The sequence below is a fragment of the Bubalus kerabau genome, chromosome 2 (assembly GCF_029407905.1).
Source record: "Bubalus kerabau isolate K-KA32 ecotype Philippines breed swamp buffalo chromosome 2, PCC_UOA_SB_1v2, whole genome shotgun sequence".
NCBI classification, from domain to species: Eukaryota; Metazoa; Chordata; class Mammalia; order Artiodactyla; family Bovidae; genus Bubalus; species Bubalus kerabau.
The window spans coordinates 20,099,155-20,122,476 of NC_073625.1; the positions used below are offsets into that span (position 1 = coordinate 20,099,155).

Here is a 23,322-nt window from a genome sequence, read left to right on the forward strand (position 1 = left end):
TTTCTATATTTTTAAATACCAATGAAAATCAAATCTAAGACAAAGCACAGCACTTAACATTACACTAGGGAAAGTGGAGAATATACGGATACCAGAAATACATGGTAATAGTTTGGTTACAAGATATGTGAAAAGGAAGAACTAAAAATAATGGCATAATATCTCATTCTCAAACAAATGAGAATACAGGCTTTTGGAAATACAGAACCAGAACACTGGTGAAAAGCATCACAATTTTCAGACAGAAAAATGGTGGTACTGGAGGGTGTTGTTAGAAGAGCCAGAAAAATATCTAAAGCACGGTACCGACTAGGCAAACACTGGGAATGGTAAGAAATACCAAGAAAACACATTATGGACGGTAAAGGGTCACAACATTATGCCAAGTCCAGCATGATGAGGATTTAGTGAGATAATGAAAAATGGAAAAAATAGCCATTTTGATAATTTGAAGGTCATCATAGTACTATGATGAAATTTTAAGCTACAATGCAATGGGTTAAAAAAAAAGATTACTGAAAATATTAGCATTTTTATCTTTACCTGCTTAATACTTTTATTAGTGATCTTTCCTTTCCTACTTTAAGTTTTATTAGGACTTGCCAGCTAGGTATCACTGCCTCCATGCTATTACTTACCATGTAATGTTGTTAGAAAATGACATTTTAACAGTGGAAAGCAGTAATGGTCATATCTTCTTTCATTTTATGCATATATTAACTAAATAAATGAGAATTATGTGGAAAATAGAAACCAAAAAAAGATTTATTTCAATATATGTCCTTTACACTATCTTTAGAAATTCACTCACTCCAGGAAAGTAGGCCAAGAAAAAGTCTCCTGCTTTATAGATTTGAGTAAAGCCTGCATGCAAATTCACATTTCCCTAATTAGTGCACTAACAATGTTTGAAAACTAATTTCCTTTCTTCACTAATAACTGAAGTAAAAACAAAAATGCTTGGTATCAGCAAGAAAGTGGTGAAATGGAGTTGTGTTCACACACTGATAATGTGAATATGAACTTGTGCCACATTTTTTTTAAGGTTTTTTTGATGTGGGTCATTTTTTAAAAGGTCTTTATTGAATTTGTTACAACATTGCTTCTGTTTTATGTTTTGTTTTCTTGGTCTGGAGGCATGTGGGATCTTAGTTCCCTGACCAGGGATTGAACCTGCACCTCCTGTGTTGGAAGGCAAGTATTAACCACTGGACTACCAGGGAAGTCTCATGGTACCACATTTCAGAAGAAAATGTAGCATTATCATGAATAGGCTTAAACAAATATACTCTCTGACTCAAAAGACCACTTATCAATTTTTATCATTTAAAAAATGATTTACCCGTGGACAAAGATTTTGCATCAAGAATGTTTACCATAATGTTATTTACAGAAAATCATGGAGATTAGATGCCCAAAAATATTGTTGCTGCTGCTGCTGCTAAGTCGCTTCAGTCGTGTCCAACTCTGTGTGACCCCAAAGACGGCAGCCCACCAGGCTCCCTGCCCCTGGGATGCCCCAGGCAAGAACACTGGAGTGGGTTGCCATTTCCTTCTCCAATGCATGAAAGTGAAAAGTGAAAGTGAAGTTGCTCAGTCGTGTCTGACCCTTAGCGACCCCATGGACTGCAGCCTACCAGGCTCCTCCATCCATGGGATTTTCCAGGCAAGAGTACTGGAGTGGGGTGCCATTGCCTTCTCCGAATAATACTGTTACATAAATGATAAAATGACAGTTTTTGAATAAAATCATCTGTATTGAAAGGATGCTAGAACACTGTGAATGGACTTAATATCACTGAGCCATATATTTTAAAATGGCGAAAATGGCATTTTACTTTTAAACTGCTTAAAATAAATAAAAAATTTAAATTTATATTTTACCATAGTAAAAAAAAACAAAAAAGGTATAGACCAACCACCAACCCACCCACCCTCACAGATACACACACAATATTATAAAAAATTCCAACATAGAAAGGTGTTGCTTATACATCAATCAGTTCTCCTTCCATTCTTTCTCCACCTTCCCTCCCTTCCTCCCTCCCTTCCTTTCTTTCTTGGCTGTGCCACGCTGCATGTGGGATCTTAGTTCCCTGACAAGGGATGAAGCCTGCATTCCCTGCAGTAGAAGCGTGAGTCTTAACCGCTGGGCCTCCTGGGAAGTCCCTCAATTAGCCTTTTGCATTGCATATATATAAAACAAAATATAGGAGAAAAAATATGATATTTGAAATATAGATGGATAGAAAATGAGACTAAATCACTAGGTACTAGAAATACGTAATTTTTTCTTCTTTTTTATCTCTTTTCTTATTACATAAAACGTAATTTTGCATAAAATATATGTATGTGTACACATGCAAGTTTAAAAAGGTGGAGATGAACAGCCAAAATCAGTAAAGATACATTTTATGTGTCAATTATGAAATCATCTAATTTGATTTTGTATTAAAATTCATTAAATAAGTGTTACCCACAAAAAATTAATCCCCTACTTAAAGTACTGTAATTTAGAAAACCATACATAAAAAGCTTATCAAAACATGTACTCTACCTGTACTATTAAGTACAATTCATAACTGGTCATTCACCACTCTATCCATGTTTAATGCATATGCATTAATTACTTTTTATACATAAAGAGAATTCATTACCTATAATGGTCATACAAGGCCTTTGTTTCATAACCAAGGTTTGTAGTTTGTAGCAATTATCTCTGTAACTGATTTTTGCGGGGGGCGGGGAGAGGGGTCTAAAGAACCAAAATAAAAATACTAATTAGGGCTGATTCAAAGAACTACACAGAATTTGACCACACAGTAACTTACCTATAAATTAACTCATAGGAAATAGCTTCTAAGTGAAAGTATTACAGACCCACACAAGATTTTCAGTGTCCCATTCCACCAATCTAGCACATGTCAAAAAAAGTTAAGTTACAATTTTTAAAAGGAATAATGTTGCTACTTATACATATCTTTATGGCTTACTGTTGCTGCTGCTGCTAAGTCACTTCAGTCGTGTCCGACTCTGTGCGACCCCATGGACTGCAGCCTACCAGGCTCCTTTGTCCCTGGATTCTCCAGGCAAGAACACTGGAGTGGGTTGCCATTTCCTTCTCCAATGCATGAGAGTGAAAAGTGAAAGTGAAGTTGCTCAGTCATGTCCGACTCTTAGCGACCCCATGGACCGCAGCCTACCAGGCTCCTCCATCCATGGGAATTTCCAGGCAAGAGTACTTGGAGTGGGGTGCCATTGCCTTCTCCAGGCTTAGTGTTACAAAGCACAAAAGAAAAACCAATGAACCATCTCTCTCTGAGCCAAGAGAGGCTGTTAAAAATCAAGACAGTGTAATACTCTGATCTTTACCAACAAAACAGTATGTGCTATTAGAAGAGACTCCCAAACTGAGAGTTGTACAAAAGGTATAATTTAACTTTTACAGAAAATTTCTTACAGAAAAATTCTTTTTGCTTAAGTATATGGCTTATTCCTGAAAATAAAAATAGCAACAATGGTAAGTAGCTAACATTTAGTAAGCTCTTTTTTCTGACAAGAATGCCAAATGCTTGACAAGTATTAGCTCCTGTGATAACATCCTGTGACAAGTATTTTCCTCATTTTATTGTTGAAGAATTCTTTCCCTCAGTTCTGATATTCATGAACTATACTTCCAAACACACATCTCAAATCTGCCTACTCCCTAGGGTCACCAGCTTGGTTTCAAGCTCCACAATCTCTTGTCTAGACTTCAGCATGAAACCTTTTGTTGGTCTCTCTATTGTCACATCTGCTGCCTAACAATTCATCCTTAACAGAGCAGAGTGTGTCTCTCTTCAAGGCATGCACCAGATCAGGTCACTTCCCTGCTTAAAATCCTGCAATGGATTCCAATAACACACATAATAAAAGCTCCTAAAGCTATGGTTTTTCCTGTGGTCATGTATGGATGTGAGAGTTGGACTGTGAAGAAGGCTGAATGCTGAAGAATTGATGCTTTTGAACTGTGGTGTTGGATAAGACTCTTGAGAGTCCCTTGGACTGCAAGGAGATCCAACCAGTCCATTCTGAAGGAGATCAGCCCTGGGATTTCTTTGGAGGGAATGATGCTAAAGCTGAAACTCCAGTACTTGGGCCACCTCATGCGAAGAGTTGACTCATTGGAAAAGACTCTGATGCTGGGAGGGATTGGGGGCAGGAGGAGAAGGGGACGACAGAGGATGAGATGGCTGGATGGCATCACTGACTTGATGGACGTGGTCTCAGTGAACTCCGGGAATTGGTGATGGACAGGGAGGCCTGGTGTGCTGCAATTTATGGGGTTGCAGAGTCGGACATGACTGAGTGACTGATCTGATCTGATCTGATGCCTTAACGAGTGAGTTGGCCACTCTCACCTCTCCTATCTCATTGAGCTTTACTAACCGTGTCTTTCACTTTCTGTTCCCTGGATATGACAAACTTATTTCAGCCTATAGGACTTTGTACTTGCTGTGTTCTCTGCCTGAAGACCCAGATCTTACATGCCTAGCTCCTTCTGTCATCCAATTCTTAGCCCAAAGATAAAAACTTGGAGAGACTCTAATTACTCAAGGTCAATCTACCCACCCACGCACACACATTCTTTCAACATTGTTTTCAACATGAATTCTTTGTACATTTTGGACATTAACCTTTTACCAGAAACATCATTCACAAATACTTTCTTCCACTCAGTAGGTTGCTTTCTCATTTTTGTTGATGGTTTCCTTCACTATGCAGAGGCCTTTTAGTTCAATGTAGTCTACTTATTTTTGCTTTTGTTGTTTTGCTTTTGGTGTCAGAGTCAAAAAATCATCACCAAGAGCTATGTCAAGGAGATTTCACCTATGTTTTCTTCTAAGAGATTTATGGTTTTAGGTCTTACGCTAAGGTCTTTAATCCATTTTGAGTTAATTTTTGTGTATGGTGTAAGATAGTGGTCCAGTTTCACTCTGTTGCATGTAGCTGTCCATTCTCCCAACACCATTTATTAAAGAGACTGTCCTTTCCTCATTGTATATTCTTGGTTCCTTTGTCATAAATTAATTGACCATATATGAATGGGTTTATTTCTGGGCTCTCTATTCTGTCCATTGAGCTGTATGTCTTTTTTTATGCCAATATCATACTGTTTTTATTAAGTTAGCTTTGTAATATAGTTTGAAGTCAGAGAATGTGGTATCTTCAGCTTTGTTTTTCTTTTTCAAGATTGCTTTGGCTATTTGGAGTCTTTTGTGTGATACCATGCAAATCTGAGAACTGTTTTGTTCTATTTCTGTGAAATATACCCTTGGAATTTTTATAGGGGTTGCATGGAATCTTTATTGCTATATCGTAGTACAGACATTCTAACAATTTTAATTCTTTTAATCCATGAGCACAGAATATCTTTCCATTTATTTGTCTTCTTCAATTTCTTTCATTAGCATCTTTCAATATACAGGTCTTCATTTCCTTGATTAAATTTACCCTAGGTATTTTATTCTTTTTTTACACTTGTAAATGGGATTGTTCTCTTAATTTCTCTATTAGTTCATTATTAGTGTAAAGAAAGCCTACAGATTTTTATATATTGATTTTATATCCTGCAACTTTATTGAATTTTCTTATTTAAACCTTTTTGATAGAGCCTTTAAGTTTTTCTATATATAGTATCATCTGCAAATATGATAATTTTATTTCTTTTTTAATCTGGATGACTTCTCTTTTTCTTGTCTAATTGCTCTGGCTAGGATTTCTAATGCTATGTTGAATAAAAGTGGCAAGAGTGGATACACTTATATTGTTCCTGATCTTAAAGAAAACGCTTTTGTCTTTTCACCATTGAGCATGATGTTAGCTATGGACTTGTCACATATGGCCTCTATTATGTTGACATATGTTCCTTTTCTAGAATTAATTCTGTAAGTTGCAAATTTAGAATAGTGAGTCTTCTAATCCATGTGTATGATATACCTTTCCTTCAATTCAGATCTCATATGTACTTCTATTTTGTGTTTTTCTCCATTAATACCTTATTTTTCAAGGATTATTGGGTATTTTAACGTTTTTGTTGCTTTGGTGGTGAAAGGGGCAGTGGTGCATTAGGGGAGGTCAGTAAAACCAGATCACGCAGAACCTCTGAGTCATAAATAATCAATCTGAATTTGAGTAGGGCAAGCAAATAGCAATAAAAAGTTCACCCTGATGAACTGCTCAACTAAACTAAGTTTTATGAACCTCTTTCATAAATTCTAGCATTTTATTTCCCCTAGAGAGTATGAGAGACAATTTTATTATTTTACATACTCAGAAAGCTTAAAAAATATATTATGTGTAAAGTATTGTACTGGCACTATGAGGAAAACCTAAATTGATAACACATTATCTACACTCAATATACATAACAATTTTCTTATTCTAATGTCAGAGTTTCAATTAAAGTCTCTCAAAGATGTTTCAATATCAAATGTAAGGTCATTGGTATCTATTCACTAGGCCTGAGTTTATAGACAGAAAATTGTTTCACTTGTGTTCAGAATTTTAAACTGCTTAAAATTAAAGCCTCAAAGGAACAAGCGTAGGCAATATTAAATCTTGTAACCAATAACTATGCATTCTAAAATTTAATAGAAGGAGAAAAACCTAAGGTATCTGGAGTATTTAAACGTGATGTTTTTTTTATTTATAGTAGCAAAATCATAGCCTAAAGACATTTTCGACCTAACTGGATTGTCAGCAAAGCAACAAGGCTATACATCATTTGAACTGCTAAATTCATTGATCTACACTTATAAAACCAATGAGAAAATTTATATCACATCTCTCACATTTTATAATTTTTTTATACAAAAATTTGTACCCAAAAGACTCTCAAAGTAACAATAAAATATGTTTGGAACTGTCTAGAAAAACAACTCATTAATTATTATATATATATGTATTATATCTATTTTAGTAACTCAGAAGAAATAACAGAAAGTTACGAAACATAAAATGTTACTTGGTGACAGATGTGTTCACTGTTTTCTCTAAAATCTTTAGGAAGAACTTAAACCTAAAATATCAGAATAACCTGCTTACTTTCTTAAGCATACCAATCCATTTCCACCACCCAAAAAAAACAAAACAAAACAAGGCTCTTACAATGACAATAAAATTACTTTCAATGAAACAAAATTCAGCCATGACACATTTATGCAATAGCTGAAAGGTTTCTAAAGTAACTTATCTTTCCCAGCCAACAAACTTATTCACCAATTTAATACCAGTAGTTCCAGGTATGGAGAAGGCAATGGCACCCCACTCCAGTACTCTTGCCTGGAAAATCCCATGGACGGAGGAGCCTCGTGGGCTGCAGTCCATGGGGTCGCTACGAGCCGGACACGACTGAGGGACTTCACTTTCACTTTCTACTTTCATGCATTGGAGGAGGAAATGGCAACCCACTCCAGTGTTCTTGCCTGGAGAATCCAGGGACAGAGGAGCCTGGTAGGCTGCAGTCCATGGGGTCTCGAGGAGTTGGACACGACTGAGCGACTTCACTTTCACTTTTCACTGTCATGCATTGGAGAAGGAAATGGCCACCCACTCCAGTGTTCTCGCCTGGAGAATCCCAGGGATGGGGGAGCCTGGTGGGCTGCCGTCTATGGGGTCACACAGAGTCGGACATGACTGAAGCGACTTAGCAGCAGCAGCAGTTCCAGGTATCTGTGAGCATCTCTAAAGGTCTATTAAGCACAGTAATTTATAACCGTACTGAATTAAAAATCAATAAATGATGTTGGGAAAATTAGATGGCTACAGGCAAAAGAACCAAAGTGAACTACTTTATCACGCTATGTACAAAAATAAATTAAAAATGGATTAGAGACTTAAATTTAAGACCTGAAACCATAAAGCTTCTAGAAGAAAACACTGGCAGTACACTCTCTGACCTCAGTCTTAGCAATATTTTGGGGGTTATGACTCCTCAGGTGAGAGAAACAAACGCAAAAGTAAACAAATGAGACTACATCAAACTACAAAGTTTTGCACAATGAAGGGAACTATCAACAAAATGAAAGGCCACTTACTGAATGAAATATTTGCAAATGATGTATCTGATAAGGGGTTAATATCAAAAATATACAATGAACTTATACAACTCAACACCAAAAAAAAAAAAACCTACCCAACTTTAAAAATGGTAGAGGATCTGAACCATTTTTCCAAATAAGACATACAGATGACCCAGAAACACATGAAAGATGTTCAACTCCTTATTTATCAGGAAAATACAAATAAAAACCACCTCACACCTCTTGGGATGACTATTATCAAAAAGACAACAAATAATAAGTGCTGGTGAGGATGTGGAAAAAAGGGAACTGCTGTGTAGTGTTGGTGGGAATGAAAACCATGTAGTCACTGTGGAAAACTGTATGGAGGTTCCTCAAAAGAAAAAAAATGACTAGACAATCCAGCAAGTCCACTTCTGGGTATTTTTCTGAACAAAAGTAAAACACTAATTCAAAAAAATATCTTTTTTGCACCACTATGTTCACTGCATTATTCGTGGGTCAACTGTATTTAAAAAGTAAACAAACTCAGAGAAAGAGATCAGATTTGTGGTTATCAGAGATCGGGTGGGGCTGCACGAAGGGGAACTGAATAAAGATTGTCAATACAGACAAGTCCAGCTATAAGTATGAAGGATGTAATGTGCAACAGAACAAACACAGTTACAACTGCTCTAGGTTACACATGAAAGATGTTAAGAGAGTAAATCCTAAGCATTCTCATCACAAGGAAAAAACATTTGTTTCTTTTTCATTTTCTATTTATATGAGATGACAGATATTCACTATACTTACTCTGGTAATCATTTCATGACATACATAAATCAATCATTATGCCATACATCTTAAAAACTATACAGTGTGATAAAGCAAACTTTATCTCAATAAAACTAGAAGGAAAAAAGCCTGACTCACACCTGTATGTTGGCTGATGTGCAGGAGGCAGCCTCAAAATTAGGAGGACACCCAGAAGAGCAGATCCATTTCAGCATGATGGGTAGTTCTATTTTTTTTAAGTTTTCAGTTTCACTACATTTTATGGAGGATATTATGGGTTTCCTCGCTGGCTCAGTGGTAAAGAAACCTGCAATGCAAGAGCTGCAGGAGACACAGGTTCGATCCTAGGTCGGGAAGATCTCCTGGAGGAGGGCACTGGCAACCCACTCCAGTGTTCTTGCCTGGAGAACCCCATGGACAGAGGAGCCTGGCGGGCTACAGCCCACAGAGTCGCAAAGAGTTGGACACGACTGAAGCGACTTAGCACACATGCACGCGTGGAGGAAATTACATGCCACAATATTATGCTCTAAACTGGGAGGTAGGGGAAGTCTTGTGATAATTCTTTAAAATGTCAAAGGTTTTCTATGGACTGGGTTAAATTTACACAGTCCAATATACACAGATCCCTGGATACCTATTAGATTTCTGCTTACTTTATAAGAAATGTTCTATGACAAAAAAAATACATTTTCTACTTAACATTCAAAGTCATTATTACTTCCTTTTCTAATTTCAATTCTAACTATATCACCTTTTAAATAAAGAACTATTTTACATTTCATTACATCAGAAGTCATGGTTAAGCAAAAGGGAGTATATTCCCTGTTACTTCTAAAATAACAGTTTAAAAAGCCAACTACAAAATGACTTCTATAAAGCAATAAAGTTGCATATATTTTTCATTTGTCAAAGATGGATTCTGACCAATTTAATTTCTCCATCTTACAGAATCTGGTTTAGAAAGGAAAACATTTATAGTTAGATTGAAGAAAAGAACTATGGCATTAGGAAGCACTAAAAAATGAAGTATTTCATTAGGAAGCAGTAGAAAAATGTATGTTTCCCCCCAAAACACTGGGAAAAAACACCAAAAGCGAAAGGATAAGACACGAATTCCAGATGCCAGTTTAAACAACAACAAAAATACAAAACAAACAAAAACAGGGTAAAAAAAATCACAGCTCCTTGGGAAGGAAGAAAAAAAAAAGGCTGAGTGCCACTGTGGGAAGAAACATCAGCTTAACTGCAGATGATCGGTCACCCTGGCTAGGACAGAGAACAGAGGCAAGTGATCTGAGTCCTAACCTCACCCCTGCCACGCTGTCCCCTGTGCTGCAGCAGAACATGAGTTCGGTATCTCCAGTGCACCTCTAGCCTAAAGAGAAGGGACAATACGAGGCAGAGCAGTGGGACCTGGCTGAGGTGGGAAGCAAAGCGCATGCCTACAGGACCGAAGAGAGTCAGGGGAACCCTGAGCACCTAGGATGGCATCACATCCAGGGCCTCTCTACCCTGACGCATGCCCTTATTTGGCTAAAACCACATGGAAAACCAAAAGCTAGAACCCCAAACTCATCCTCTCAAATGCAATACTGGCCCAAGTAGCTGTCATTTCCAAGGGATTATAAGCTCACAGCAGAAAATAACAGGATGTCTGAGGAGTGCAAGCACCATGACAGAATAAGTGAGAGCAGAATTAATAGACCAAAAAAAGATATTTAAAATTGGCAAATTAAGTGTTGCCAGTGAAAAACTGGAGAATACTGAAAACATGAGAACAAACATCTATCAAGTGAAACCAACTGGAAATATTATCATGAAAAATATAATAGGAGAAATGAAGGATATAATAAATTGACTGGATAATAGTGGAAATAAAGGAAACAATTCCTGAGGAAAAACTGGTTGACAAACTCTCCCAAAAAACATTGGAGGAGAAACTGAAATAAAGGAGAGAAGAGAGAGGCGAGACAGAGGACTGGAAGAGAGGACAGATACATGTAGAAATAATGACAGGACATCTCCTAATTAAAGGAAAATGCAAAATTCCAGATTAATAAAAGTTCTGCTGTTGCTGCTGCTACGTCGCGTCAGTCGTGTCCGACTCTGTGCGACCCCACAGACGGCAGCCCACCTGGCTCCCCCATCCCTGGGATTCTCCAGGCGAGAACACTGGAGTGGGTTGCCATTTCCTTCTCCAATGCATGAAAGTGAAAAGTGAAAGTGAAGTCGCTCAGCTGCATCCAACTCTTAGCGACCCCATGGACTGCAGCCCACCAGGCTCCTCCATCCATGGGATTCTCCAGGCAAGAGTACTGGAGTGGAGTGCCATTGTCTTAGTACCAAATAGGATGGATGAAAAAATACAAATTCTCAGACTACTCCAGACCAACTGAATGAGAAGCAGTGGGGGTGTTGGCCTAGCAACCTGCCTTAACAAAGCCTTCCCGGTGACTCTGATACGAAGTTTGAGAACCACTGAGCTAGTGCTTCTCGAAGTTATAACCCTCTGAAAATTACATGTAAGTTTGATGTTTAAATATGTATTTCAGAGGAAATGTCCATACCTATTATCAGATTCTCAAAAAAAAAAAAAAAAATGTTAGCAAAATTAAGAACTATTTGTATTAGCTCAACAGTTTTCAAAGTGTGGTCTGTGGACCCCTGGTGGTTCCAGAGACCCTTTCTGGGGGGATCTGAGAAGTCAAAACCATTTACAAAATAATATTAAGATAGTGCTCATGATAATGCAAAAGCAACAGTAGGTAAAACTGCTGACACTTTGACATGAACCAAAACACTGGCACCAAGCAGTCATTGTATTCTGTAGCGTTGACATACTTGGACACATATTAGTCATTGCATTCTTCACCATCAGACCCTCACAATTTAAAAAAAACCCACCAGCTTCACTTAAGAGTGTTCTTCATAAAATAAAACAAAAGTTGCTTCTTTTTTAAAAAAAGTCTACCACAGAAGAAAAAAGGTTGCAAGTCCACACAAACAAGCCAATAAATCATCTGCCACCAACCATTAGTTTAGTTTGTGTTACACCAAAAAGGCAAAAGGGAAAGGAAAATGTACAACACTTTATTTCCTTTTTTTGTACAATTAAAAAATTCACAAACTTTAATTCAAAAGGGAACTGACACATTCCAAGAAAACACTGAAGAAAAAAAAAAAAAAAAGGTTTAAGCTCACACTGCTTTCATTTTAATTTTAAACATAGATTCCTGAACCAACAGGCAAAGCAAGTTTCTACTTGACAAAGGTCCCAGCAACTCACTAGGGAAAAGCAATTCTGAATATCTGATGAAGCCTTTTAAGGAAAACCCAGTAGACACACAGAAACAAAACACTCATAACTTTCCTCAATTATTCAAAATTAAATAACTTTTAGAACATGAACCTCAAAGTTATCTTGAGCACCTGGGCTTTAGTATAAATACCCCAGAAACCCATGCTGCTGCTGCTGCTAAGTCACTTCAGTTGTGTCCAACTCTGTACGACCGTCCCTGGGATTCTCCATGCAGGAACACTGGAGTGGGTTGCTATTTCCTTCTCTAACGCATGAAAATGAAAAGTAAAGTGAAGTCACTCAGTCGTGTCCAGCTCTTAGCGACCCCATGGACTGCAGCCTACCAGGCTCCTCCGTCCATGGGATTTTCCAGGCAAGAATACTGGAGTGGGGTGCCATTGCCTTCTCCTCAATTCTTATTATGAACCCACATTGATGATACAGGTGTTAGGCTCCCCCCAAGATCAGGGCTACAACCCACCTTTCTGAGTGTTCCTGTCAGAAGAATAAACATAGACCAAGGTAACTTTAAGTACCCTGACATAGGGGGAAAACGAGAATTTAAGAGGCTCTTGTGTCTTCAATTGTATCTCTCACATATTTTACAACCAACTACTCAAAACATTTCTTTGTTTAAGAAGCAAAAACAGGCTATTAAATACATTTATGAATAAGTTACTCTAGTGTTTTCACCTGCATTTCATTGCAAGACTCATGATGATGTTTATTCCTTTCTAAGACCTAACACTAAAATAAAATGCATTTGCTTAGCATTATTACATTTCTCTATCACTTTTCTTCTCCTAGGCTCTAAGTTAAAGATCCAACTTTTTTTTTTTTAAACATATCTATGCTCACAACTTGGCTCTTGAAGATATATCCTCCAGATATATTTCTTTGGTCTTTAAACTGCCAAAGAATCATGTCTGGTTTGGAAGAAAGGCATACCTAGCCTGTGACCTAGTCAGTTCCTTGCGAAAGAAAGGGATGCCTGCGGGGAGGAAAAAAAGGCAGGTGACTAGATAAGCCTCTCTTAATGAAAACTTCTATGTAAATAGACTATGAGGAAGACATCTTACCTATAAAATGCCCTTAGCACGATGTCTCTGGTTAAGGCTCCTAGAAAGCAGCAATGTAGGCTATATAAACTAAGATATTAATATAAAATTATGTTGCTTAATTTAAATGCTATGCCTGTAAGAGATGATCCTGCAAACCTTCCTGTGAGACTTACTATATTCTAGGTCAGAGTTCCACGTCCAACATGAGGAGAAAGGACAAGGGGAGTTACCCTCAAGGTTCAGGCTTCTATTTTTATCCTTGATTATTTAGCAATTAATTTCTCTAAAAATGAGCAGTAAAAAAAAAAAAAAAATGAGGTCAAATTCCATGCAGAGTTTTCATAAGAATGTGAGCAGGGTAACACCTCTATTAGCAATATAGACTAGAAGAAAATGACCCCCCAAAAAAACAAAATTAGGATCTACTATTTCAATATTAGCTAAAAGACAATATGAAAAAGATGTAAGATATGAAAGACTAGTATATATGTGAGTTAGAATAAGATGACGGAACTCAGAAATAACTCAAAATAAAAAAGTTTTTCAGAAGTAAAGACTAAACAAGAAGGAAAACAAAAGTGAAAAAAAAATACACACAATGCCTTATGACAGGGATCAGCAAACTAAAACTCATGTGCCAAATCTGGCCATCTCTTTTACATATAAAGTTTTATTGGAACATAACTATACCATCCATTTACGCATTGTTTATGGATACTTTCATGGCACAAAAGCAGAGGTGACCAGATGACACAGTTGAAACAGAGATCCACAGGGCATGCAGCCTAAAATCTTTACTGTCTGGCCATATATATAAAGTTTCCTAACTTCTGCTTTATGAGAAATGAAAGGTAAAAGGGGAAATCTTTTAAAAGAAATAAGGATATATTTTCTTTTTTGGGGTGGCTCAGACGGTAAAGAGTCTGTCTGCAATGTGGGAGACTAGGTCTGATCCCTGGGTTGGAAAGATCCCCTGGAGAAGGAAATGACAACCCACTTCAGTATTCTTGCCTGGAGTATTCCATGGACAGAGGAACCACGGGGTCACAAAGAGTCAGATAGGACTGAGCGACTAATACTTTCACATGCCTAAGTTTATATATCTAACAATGCCAGTAAAATTATGAAAACATAAATTTACAAGGTAAATTACAAGGAAAAAGTAAAATTACATTATTCTTTTTTGCAAAGGATGGAAAACATAGCTATACATTGTTCTGTTGTAGTAATGCACAGAAATAATTTTAACTGAACATATACAATGTTTGTAAGTTTCAGGTATATAGCACACTGATTCAGTTACATATATATATAACTAAGTTTTATATATATATATATATAAAACTAAGTTTTATATATATATATATATACACACACACACAAAAGGGGCCTCCCTGGTGGCTCAGATGGTAAGGAATCTGCCTGCCCAGATTCCTGACCTACACCTGGAATCTCGAACCACAGAAAATAAAATATGCTTGTTATTTGAAGCTACTAAGTTTTGGGGTGAAAAGCAGAAGTGTTAGTGACTCAGTCGAGTCTTACTCTTCGTGACCCCATGACTGTAGCCTGCCAGGCTCCTCTGTTCATGGGGATTCTTCAGGCAAGAATACTGGAGTGGATTGCCATTCCCTTCTCCAGGGGATCTTCCTGACCCAGGGATCAAACCTGGGTCCCCCACATTGCAGGCAGATCCTTTACCATCTGAGCCACTAGGGGAAATCAGGGAAGTGTTGGGGTAGCTTCATACACATTAGGAAATACAGTTACTAATATGCCAGCAAATTTGGAAAACTCAGCAGGGGTCACAGGACTGGAAAAGGTCAGTTTTCATTCCAATCCCAAAGAAAGGCAATGCCAAAGAATGCTCAAACTACCGCACAATTACACTCATCTCACACACTAGTAAAGTAATGCTCAAAATTCTCCAAGCCAGGCTTCAGCAATACGTGAACCGTGAACTTCCAGATGTTCAAGCTGGTTTTAGAAAAGGCAGAGGAACCAGAGATCAAATTGCCAACATCCGCTGGATCATCGAAAAAGCAAGAGCGTTCCAGAAAAACATCTATTTCTGCTTTATTGACTATGCCAAAGCCTTTGACTGTGTGGATCACAAGAAACTGTGGAAAATTCTAACAGAGATGGGAATACCAGACCACCTGACCTGCCTCTTGAGAAACCTTTATGCAGGTCAGGAAGCAACAGTTAGAACTGGACATGGAACAACAGACTGGTTCCAAATAGGAAAAGGAGTACATCAAGGCTGTATATTGTCACCCTGTTTATTTAACTTCTATGCAGAGTACATCATGAGAAACGCTGGACTGGAAGAAACACAAGCTGGAATCAAGATTGCCAGGAGAAATATCAATAACTCAGATAAGCAGATGACACCACCCTTATGGCAGAAAGTGAAGAGGAACTAAAAAGCCTCTTGATGAAAGTGAAAGAGGAGAGTGAAAAAGTTGGCTTAAAGCTCAACATTCAGAAAATGAAGATCATGGCATCTGTTCCCATCACTTCATGGGAAATAGATGGGGAAACAGTGGAAACAGTGTCAGACTTTATTTTTCTGGGCTCCAAAATCACTGAAGATGGTGACTGCAGCCATGAAATTAAAAGACATTCCTTGGAAGGAAAGTTATGACCAACCTAGATAGCATATTCAAAAGTAGAGACATTACTTTGCCAACAAAGGTCCATCTAGTCAAGGCTATGGTTTTTCCTGTGGTCATGTATGGATGTGAGAGTTGGACTGTGAAGAAAACTGGGCACCAAAGAATTGATGCTTTTGAACTGTGGTGTTGGAGAAGACTCTTGAGAGTCCCTTGGACTGCAAGGAGATCCAACCAGTCCATTCTGAAGGAGATCAGCCCTGGGATTTCTTTGGAAGGAATGATGCTAAAGCTGAAACTCCAGTACTTTGGCCACCTCATGCGAAGAGTTGACTCATTGGAAAAGACTCTGATGCTGGGAGGGATTGGGGGCAGGAGGAGAAGGGGACGACAGAGGATGAGATGGCTGGATGGCATCACTGACTCGATGGACGTGAGTCTGAGTGAACTCCGGGAGTTGGTGATGGACAGGGAGGCCTGGCGTGCTGCGATTCATGGGGTCGCAAAGAGTCGGACACGACTGAGCGACTGAACTGAACTGAACTGAACTGAACTGAATATAGTAGGCTTTAATAATTACTAATATAGTCCTACTGATTTGCCCAGTTTAAAAAAAGGGTAAGTGGACTTTATGAAAAAATATAAATGGCAGATAAACACATGGAAAGGTCAGGGAAATGCAAAATAAAAGCAGAATGAGATACCACACATTCTCATCAGACTGGTTAAAATGAAAGCAACAGAAAACATTAAATGTTGGCAAAGACATGGAACAATGGGAACTCTTGTATGTTGTTAATGGGAATGTAAAATGGCACATCCACCCTGAGAAAAGGTCTGGCAGTTTCTTATAAAACTTAAAATTTACCTACCCTAAAGCCCAGCGATTTCAATACGAGGTACTGAGAAAGATCTACGTTCTCAAAAAGAATTTTACAAGAATGAGCGTAACAGCTTTATTCATAATAGTCAAAAATTGAAAACAGCCTAAGGGTCTAAAAGTAGGGATAAACCAAACTGAAGGTATAAAGCAAATGTAGCATGCCCATATAATGAAGTACCTACTACTGATACAAGTTACATCAAAAGCATTATGCTTAGCAAAAGAAGTCTTACCAAAAAAGGAAATATTGCATAATTCCATTTATATGAACTTCTAAAACAGACAACTCAATCTATAGTGGAAAAAAGTTGGAGCAATGTGTCTGCTGGGAGGGGAGGGGTAGGGATAGAGGGAAATAACATGAAGGAACTTTCTAAATTAGCTGTAACAATTTGGATTATACAGGCATTTGCATTTGTCAGAATTCTGTGAATATAAGATGTAAGATTTGTACAGATTTTATATGAAAAGACAAATCTTTAAACAAACACTAAACTCTGGATAATGATATGTATACTGGTGTATTTACGGGCAGCTGCACAAATGTCTACAGATTACACATCATAAAAAAAAAATACTGCTGTATAAAGGAAAATATAAGCAGACAGGTATATAACAGAAATCAGACAGTATTTTTAACCAATGTACGTATTCCTCTATGGTTGCAGTCTGCTTGTTACCAACTTACTACTATTGAGAGACACATAACACCTTCATTTAACTAATTTGCTCTTTCAATCATTTGCTTCCAAAGAGTAGTACCATTAATCCAAAAGAAAGAGACACTTTGTACACCTGTCTAACTAAAAGTTCTATGTGAACTTTTTTAAAGTGGTACCTTAACCAAAGTATAAGATGTTGAGAAAAGACTAAGTAAAAGATAATTCAGTTTGTAGCCAACAATTTTAAGTCTGAGAAGATATTTATGAAACTAGCTCCTTTTCTTCTTGTATCAAATCGGACCTTTGCTAAACCTTGAGGCAAAAACATTTGCTATAATCAAGGACTATATAACTACATAAACATTTGTATAATCAAGGACTTTGCCAGATAATGTATAGAAAGATTCCCATTCCAGAACTAAAGTGTTCTGACTCATTTTTTTACCTACTGATGGGCAACAACAGTCTAGAGCCCAATGTTTTGTTTCGTTCTTTTTTAAACAGAATTGAAACAGTGAAGGAGATGGAGGTAGGGGGACAAGTATGGACATGATGGAAAAAATTAAGAGAAAGAGAAATGAGTAGGGCAATCTCTATATGGTTAATATGCGTTGAGGGAGATATCTTTGAAATCAAAAGAAAGCACAAAACTCCCATACATATTTTGCTGGTTTTGATATTGAAGTACCCTATATTACAAGTCCTAGTCAAGTCATACGTTAACTAATGCTCACCATTAAAGTAACCAGGAAGCCTACTTCAAAATTTCTTCAGTTTAAAGTAAATATCATGAAATTTCAGAAATCAGTGCTTCATTAAACACTTTTTTCGTTGTTGTTTTTTCACAAAGACCTTATCCGAACTTTTCTTTAAAAAGAAAACTCATCAGAATATACTGGTCCTTTAACAAAAATGCATCATTACTAGGAATTTAATTCATGAGATACATCACTCTAAATTGATCCTATTTCAACAGCTTTAATAGTCCTTTGAACAACCAGGGTCAAGCATCTTATCTGTAAGTCTTATATAAACTCTGCTGCTGCTGCTGCTACTAAGTCACTTCAATCGTGTCCGACTCTGTGAGACCCCATAGATGGCCTCTTACCAGGCTCCTCTGTCTCTGGGATTCTCCAGTCAAGAACACTGAAGTGGGATGCCATTTCCTTCTTCTGGATCATTTTAATATAGTCATTTTAAGAAGGTATCAGAAGCAGTACTGTAAGAATCTATACCAACAGTGGAAACTAAAGATTATGTTTCTAGTTGTGGACATTATTAATACTGTCTCTAAGACACATTTAACAATTATCACAGTCCAAAGTGAGATAGAAAGGATTCTTAACTCCGCTGCTGGAAAGAATTATGGTTTTAAAAAAAAGGCATAAGGATGTAAATATGAATATGACTCCACAGCACTTCAAAGAGCCTTAAAAATGATTTCATTTCATTCTATAGAACTATACTTATTTTTAAATGGAAATAAAGGCATTAATTAACATTCTTCCTTCCCATCTTTGCTTGGCTAGCTTGGACTCATCCTTTAAATCCTCGCTTTAAAACATCTCTTTATCTAGAAAGACTTCTTTAAATGATCTAAAATCAGGACAAACGTCCTTAACTGCCTGCTCCAAAAGAGAAGAGTTTACTTTTCCTATCACTCTAGGACACTTTGTGGGGTTTTTGTTATTGTTGCTTTTAGTTTTCCCCAGTAGACTATAAGCTCCATACGGGTAAGGACAACTGACCACTTCAAAACTGTGTCAATATTTAACACCAACCTATGATAAGCTATCAGCTCACTTGGTAAAGAATCCGCCTACAATGCAGGAGATCCCGTTTTGATTTCTGTGTCAGGAAGATCATCTGGAGAAGGGATAGGCTACCCACTCCAGCATTCTTGGGCTTCCCTTGTGGCTCAGCTGGTAAAGAATCTACCTGCAATGTGGGAGACCTGGGTTCAATCCCTGGGTTGGGAAGATCCCCTGGAGAAGGGAAAGGCTACCCACTCCAGTATTCTGGCCTGGAGAATTCCATGGGGTTCTGTAAAGTCCATAGGATCCCAAAGAGCTGGACACGACTGAGCGACTTTCACATCTTAAGTAATAAAAGATGTGTGGAACACTGGAACTACAATTTTTAAATCTTTTCATCCAAGGCATGGTACCAATTTCCTATCTTTAAAACAGCTCTTCCATGACATTCAGTGACTAGCATTCCCATCAAGTAATAGTCAACTGAGAATCACTTTTAATTACCCAGCCTAGGCATGAAGATGACTAGATTAAACAAAGCTTTAATGCTATGAACATAAACATGAAATACAGTAAATTGACTACTTTTACACCATAGACAGTTTCACTGTTTTTGTTCCCTTTTCCACACGGAACTAAAACAGATTATTTTTTTTCCCTAAATAAGCCAGGGTCTCATAACTACAACATAATTACAGGACTGTTTCACTGTTTGTCTTCTAGCTTAGCTGGGTACACATAAAACTCTAAAAACAGAATAAAAAGTAACTATTGTGGCAAACAGAAGATGTGACTTGGGAGATAAGCACTATTTTATGTGTGACTAATCCTAAATATTACCAAAATTAATGTAACTATCATCTGCAAGTGATTACTTACAATGCAGTATGATGAAAAATGACAAGATTCGTGAAACAACGTGTTCTAATAGTAAAATTTGGAATAAAGTCTACAAAGGCAGTCTTGCTTCATTTATTATAGATCTTTCATCCTGCCTAAAAAAAAGAAATGATTTCATCTAAAACAAGCAACACTTGTGAGCATCTGTTCACTTAAATGGGAGCCTGATTTTGATTCAATTCTACATTCCTAATAGTTGATGTTCAGTTGCTGAGCCATGTCTGACTCTTTGTGACCCTACAGACTGCAGCATGCCAGGCTTCCCTGCCCTTCACCATTTCCCCGGTCTGCTCAAACTCAAGTCTATGGTGTCGATGATGCCATCCAACTCTCTCACCCTCTGTCGCCCCATTCTCCTCCTGCCCTCAATCTTTCCTAATAGTAGTGTCCACATTCCCAGCGATCTAATAATGATTTCCTGTTAAGTATTTCTCACATTGCTGACCATGACTCATTAATGGGATAACAAACAGCATTTGCAAGAAAGGAAATGGATTAGGATATAAAATATCAGAGTACAACACATGTAGCAAGGCAAAGAACTGTTTCCTGAAATTTTTGATTCACTTTGCATGTTACAAAATAAAATTTATTGCTAAGTATAGACTGCAAAAAAAAAAAAAAAAAGTGTGAACATCACTCTTGGAGTGTATATGCCCCCAATTACTTCTCCCCAAACACTGCCAAAGTGAAAACTCCATAAAAATTACTCACAAAAATGAAAAGTGATCTTAAACCAAGTGTAATTGTTTAACCTGGACTTCACACATTTCAAAATCAAACTGAGTTTAAATCCAAGTTCCACTACTTCTTTTGTGAATTTAGGATTATTTAAGTGTACATGCTTCACTTTTGTCATCTGTAAAATGAGGATAAAAATATTTTCCGAGTTCTGGTAGAAATAAACAATACATTAAGTTCTTAACATACGCTTTACATTAACAGAACAAACTCAAAGAGTGGTATATATTAGAAATACAGCATGAAACTTAACAGAAGTTATCTTCAGAGTATGATCTTTGATGTTTATGTGTGATGCTTTTTCATTTCGTATATTTCTGTACTATATGAATATACATACAACATACACATTTCTAATGTAACATTTCTAAGGTATATAACCTTATCATCTTTATTTTTTTAATGTTAATGGGAGGTATCTAGGCAATGAGATTATGATCCTTTTTGTTTTAAATTTCTCTGTATTTTATAAAAACATATTATCTGTTTTTAAAAAAAAATAATTACTTGCTTTAAAAAAAAAAAAAGGGTGCAGTGGTCCAGGTTTTAGGAATAAGTATTTTAGGGGGAGAACTTAGGTCCCAGATACTTCTCAGTAAATCCTCACACAATCCCCATATACATTTTTGCCCATGAGGAGACTGAGGCTACTGAGATAAGGTAAATTATCTGTTACACAGGCAACAGACAGCAGTTGCCAGAACTTCAAAGCCTTTTCTTCTGCCATCACATAATGCATCCAAATATTCTTCTCCAGTTGTTTCACATACGCACATTTTGATCTACCCAATCGGATTGTACACTACCTCAAAAGCGGAGAAAGTTTCACTAACTTCATTTAAGTCTCGCATTTAAGTCTCTTATATTAATGATGAGGTTACGATAGCTACTTAACACTTGTTGAGTTTTATTAAACTTCTCTTGGTCTAGTTTGTCCTCATGCGACATTACTCCTGTAAAAAGGAAATCAGCAAACACACGACAAAACTACTCTAACGCTGCTCAGATCAACTTTATTCCGACACACTCGGAACTGAAAAAGTTAAGTATATCCATGTCCTGAGACGACCACTAAGGGAGGCTGGGCATGAGCATGAGGATCACTGTGCAAACTAAAAAGAAGGGACTCACACGTTCCCCTACCACGCCCCCGTCACCCTGGCACCTCCTAAAGAAAGGAACCTCAAGGCTTCTCGAGACGTACTGAGGCATCATCACCACGCCCCCATCGTTCCCATCATCATAACTCGTTTTCTTTCCCTACCAGGAGCCCAGTGCCAAACACAAAACCCTTAATAAACAATTCAAAAAGTCTCTGACCTGCAGCGAAGTGCAGGGGAGAAGACTTCCGGCCGGCCATGTCCTTAGCATTCACGTTTGCCGCGTCCACCAGCCTCTTTACCCGGGACACGTCCCCATTGCGACAGGCCTCCAGCAGTTCCCGCAGGGCTCCGCTCACTGCTGGGACCCCTGGCCCCGGGCCCGCAGCCCCAGGCCCCAATGGTGCTGTGGTGCTAACTCCGGCCGCCTCGGGGCTCTCCGCCAAGCTCGATCCGGGGGAGGATGGAGAGGAAGAGGAGGAAGAAGTCGGGGAAGAAGAGGACGACGGTGAATTGTTACTGCCGCCGCCGGCTGTGTTGGGAGCGACCCCGACGGCAGATGAGGCAGAAACCGCCGGGACCACCGGAGCGGCGGCGACCGTACAGATGGTGCTCGTGGGACTGCAACAGCTGGCACTGTCAACCGGGTCCGGGGATCGGGGCCTGTCGGGCGGATCCCGACTGCCATCCCCCTCCGGCAGCGCTAGGCCGTGCCTCGGGGAGGCGAACGGAGCCAGGCCGCCCACCGTAGGAGAGGCCGGGGTGGTCCCAGGGGCCAGGCCCGGGCTGAGTGGGGGGGGAGGTGGCGGCGGCGGCGCCGAAGCCCCTGGGGCGGGCTGGAGCTGTTGTTGATGATGGTGGTGATGATGCTGAGAGCGACGCGACGCCGCCATCTTCGGACTCCCCCAGCTCTGTCACTGCGGCAACGGCCCCACCGCCCGCCCTCACTTCCGACTGCCGGACCAATTAGCGCCCAGCGCACAGGAAATGATGCTGGGATGAGTGGGCGGGGTCAGAGGGTGGGAGGGAAGAATTGGGAGCTCCGAGCCCCTCCGCGGAAGGGGGCGTGGCCTCGCCGCCGAGGGGCGGGCTTTGTGACGCCTTCGCGGGCTGGGCGGGGAGATTTGAAAACTGGAACTAGCCTGGGCTTAAGTGAGAAACTTTTCCTGCATTTCTCATTTTGAACCTGCTTACCTTGCCCTGTTCCGTTCTGTTGCCAAGTCTCCTTCAGCCTTCCTTCTCTTGCTGCAGAACCTGCTATTGAGATGGAACTCTGTGCAAGATATGTGTCGTTTATCAAATGTCAAGTGCCCCTGTCTGAAAAATGAACTCAGATCAGATCAGTCGCTCAGTCGTGTCCGACTCTTTGCGACCCCATGAATCGCAGCACGCCAGGCCTCCCTGTCCATCACCAACTCCCGGAGATCACTCAGACTCACGTCCATCGAGTCAGTGATGCCATCCA

General features: G+C 38.8%; 1 protein-coding gene across 4 annotated transcripts in view; it reads right to left on the reverse strand.

Moving 5' to 3' along the window:
• The window catches only part of TNKS (tankyrase), a 161,379-nt gene extending 138,584 nt beyond the window's left edge, over positions 1 to 22,795 (reverse strand). For 2 of the 4 annotated variants that reach the window (XR_008710073.1, XM_055567203.1), the window contains exon 1: positions 22,078 to 22,795. Coding sequence is in view for 3 of the 4 variants with exons in the window: in XM_055567203.1 (XP_055423178.1) it covers positions 22,078 to 22,750 (673 nt within the window). In the remaining variant the exon portion in view is untranslated. The remainder of the gene's footprint in view (positions 1 to 22,077) is intronic. The other 2 variants (XM_055567202.1, XM_055567201.1) reach the window with 2 other exon arrangements.
• Positions 22,796 to 23,322: the final 527 nt, after the last annotated feature.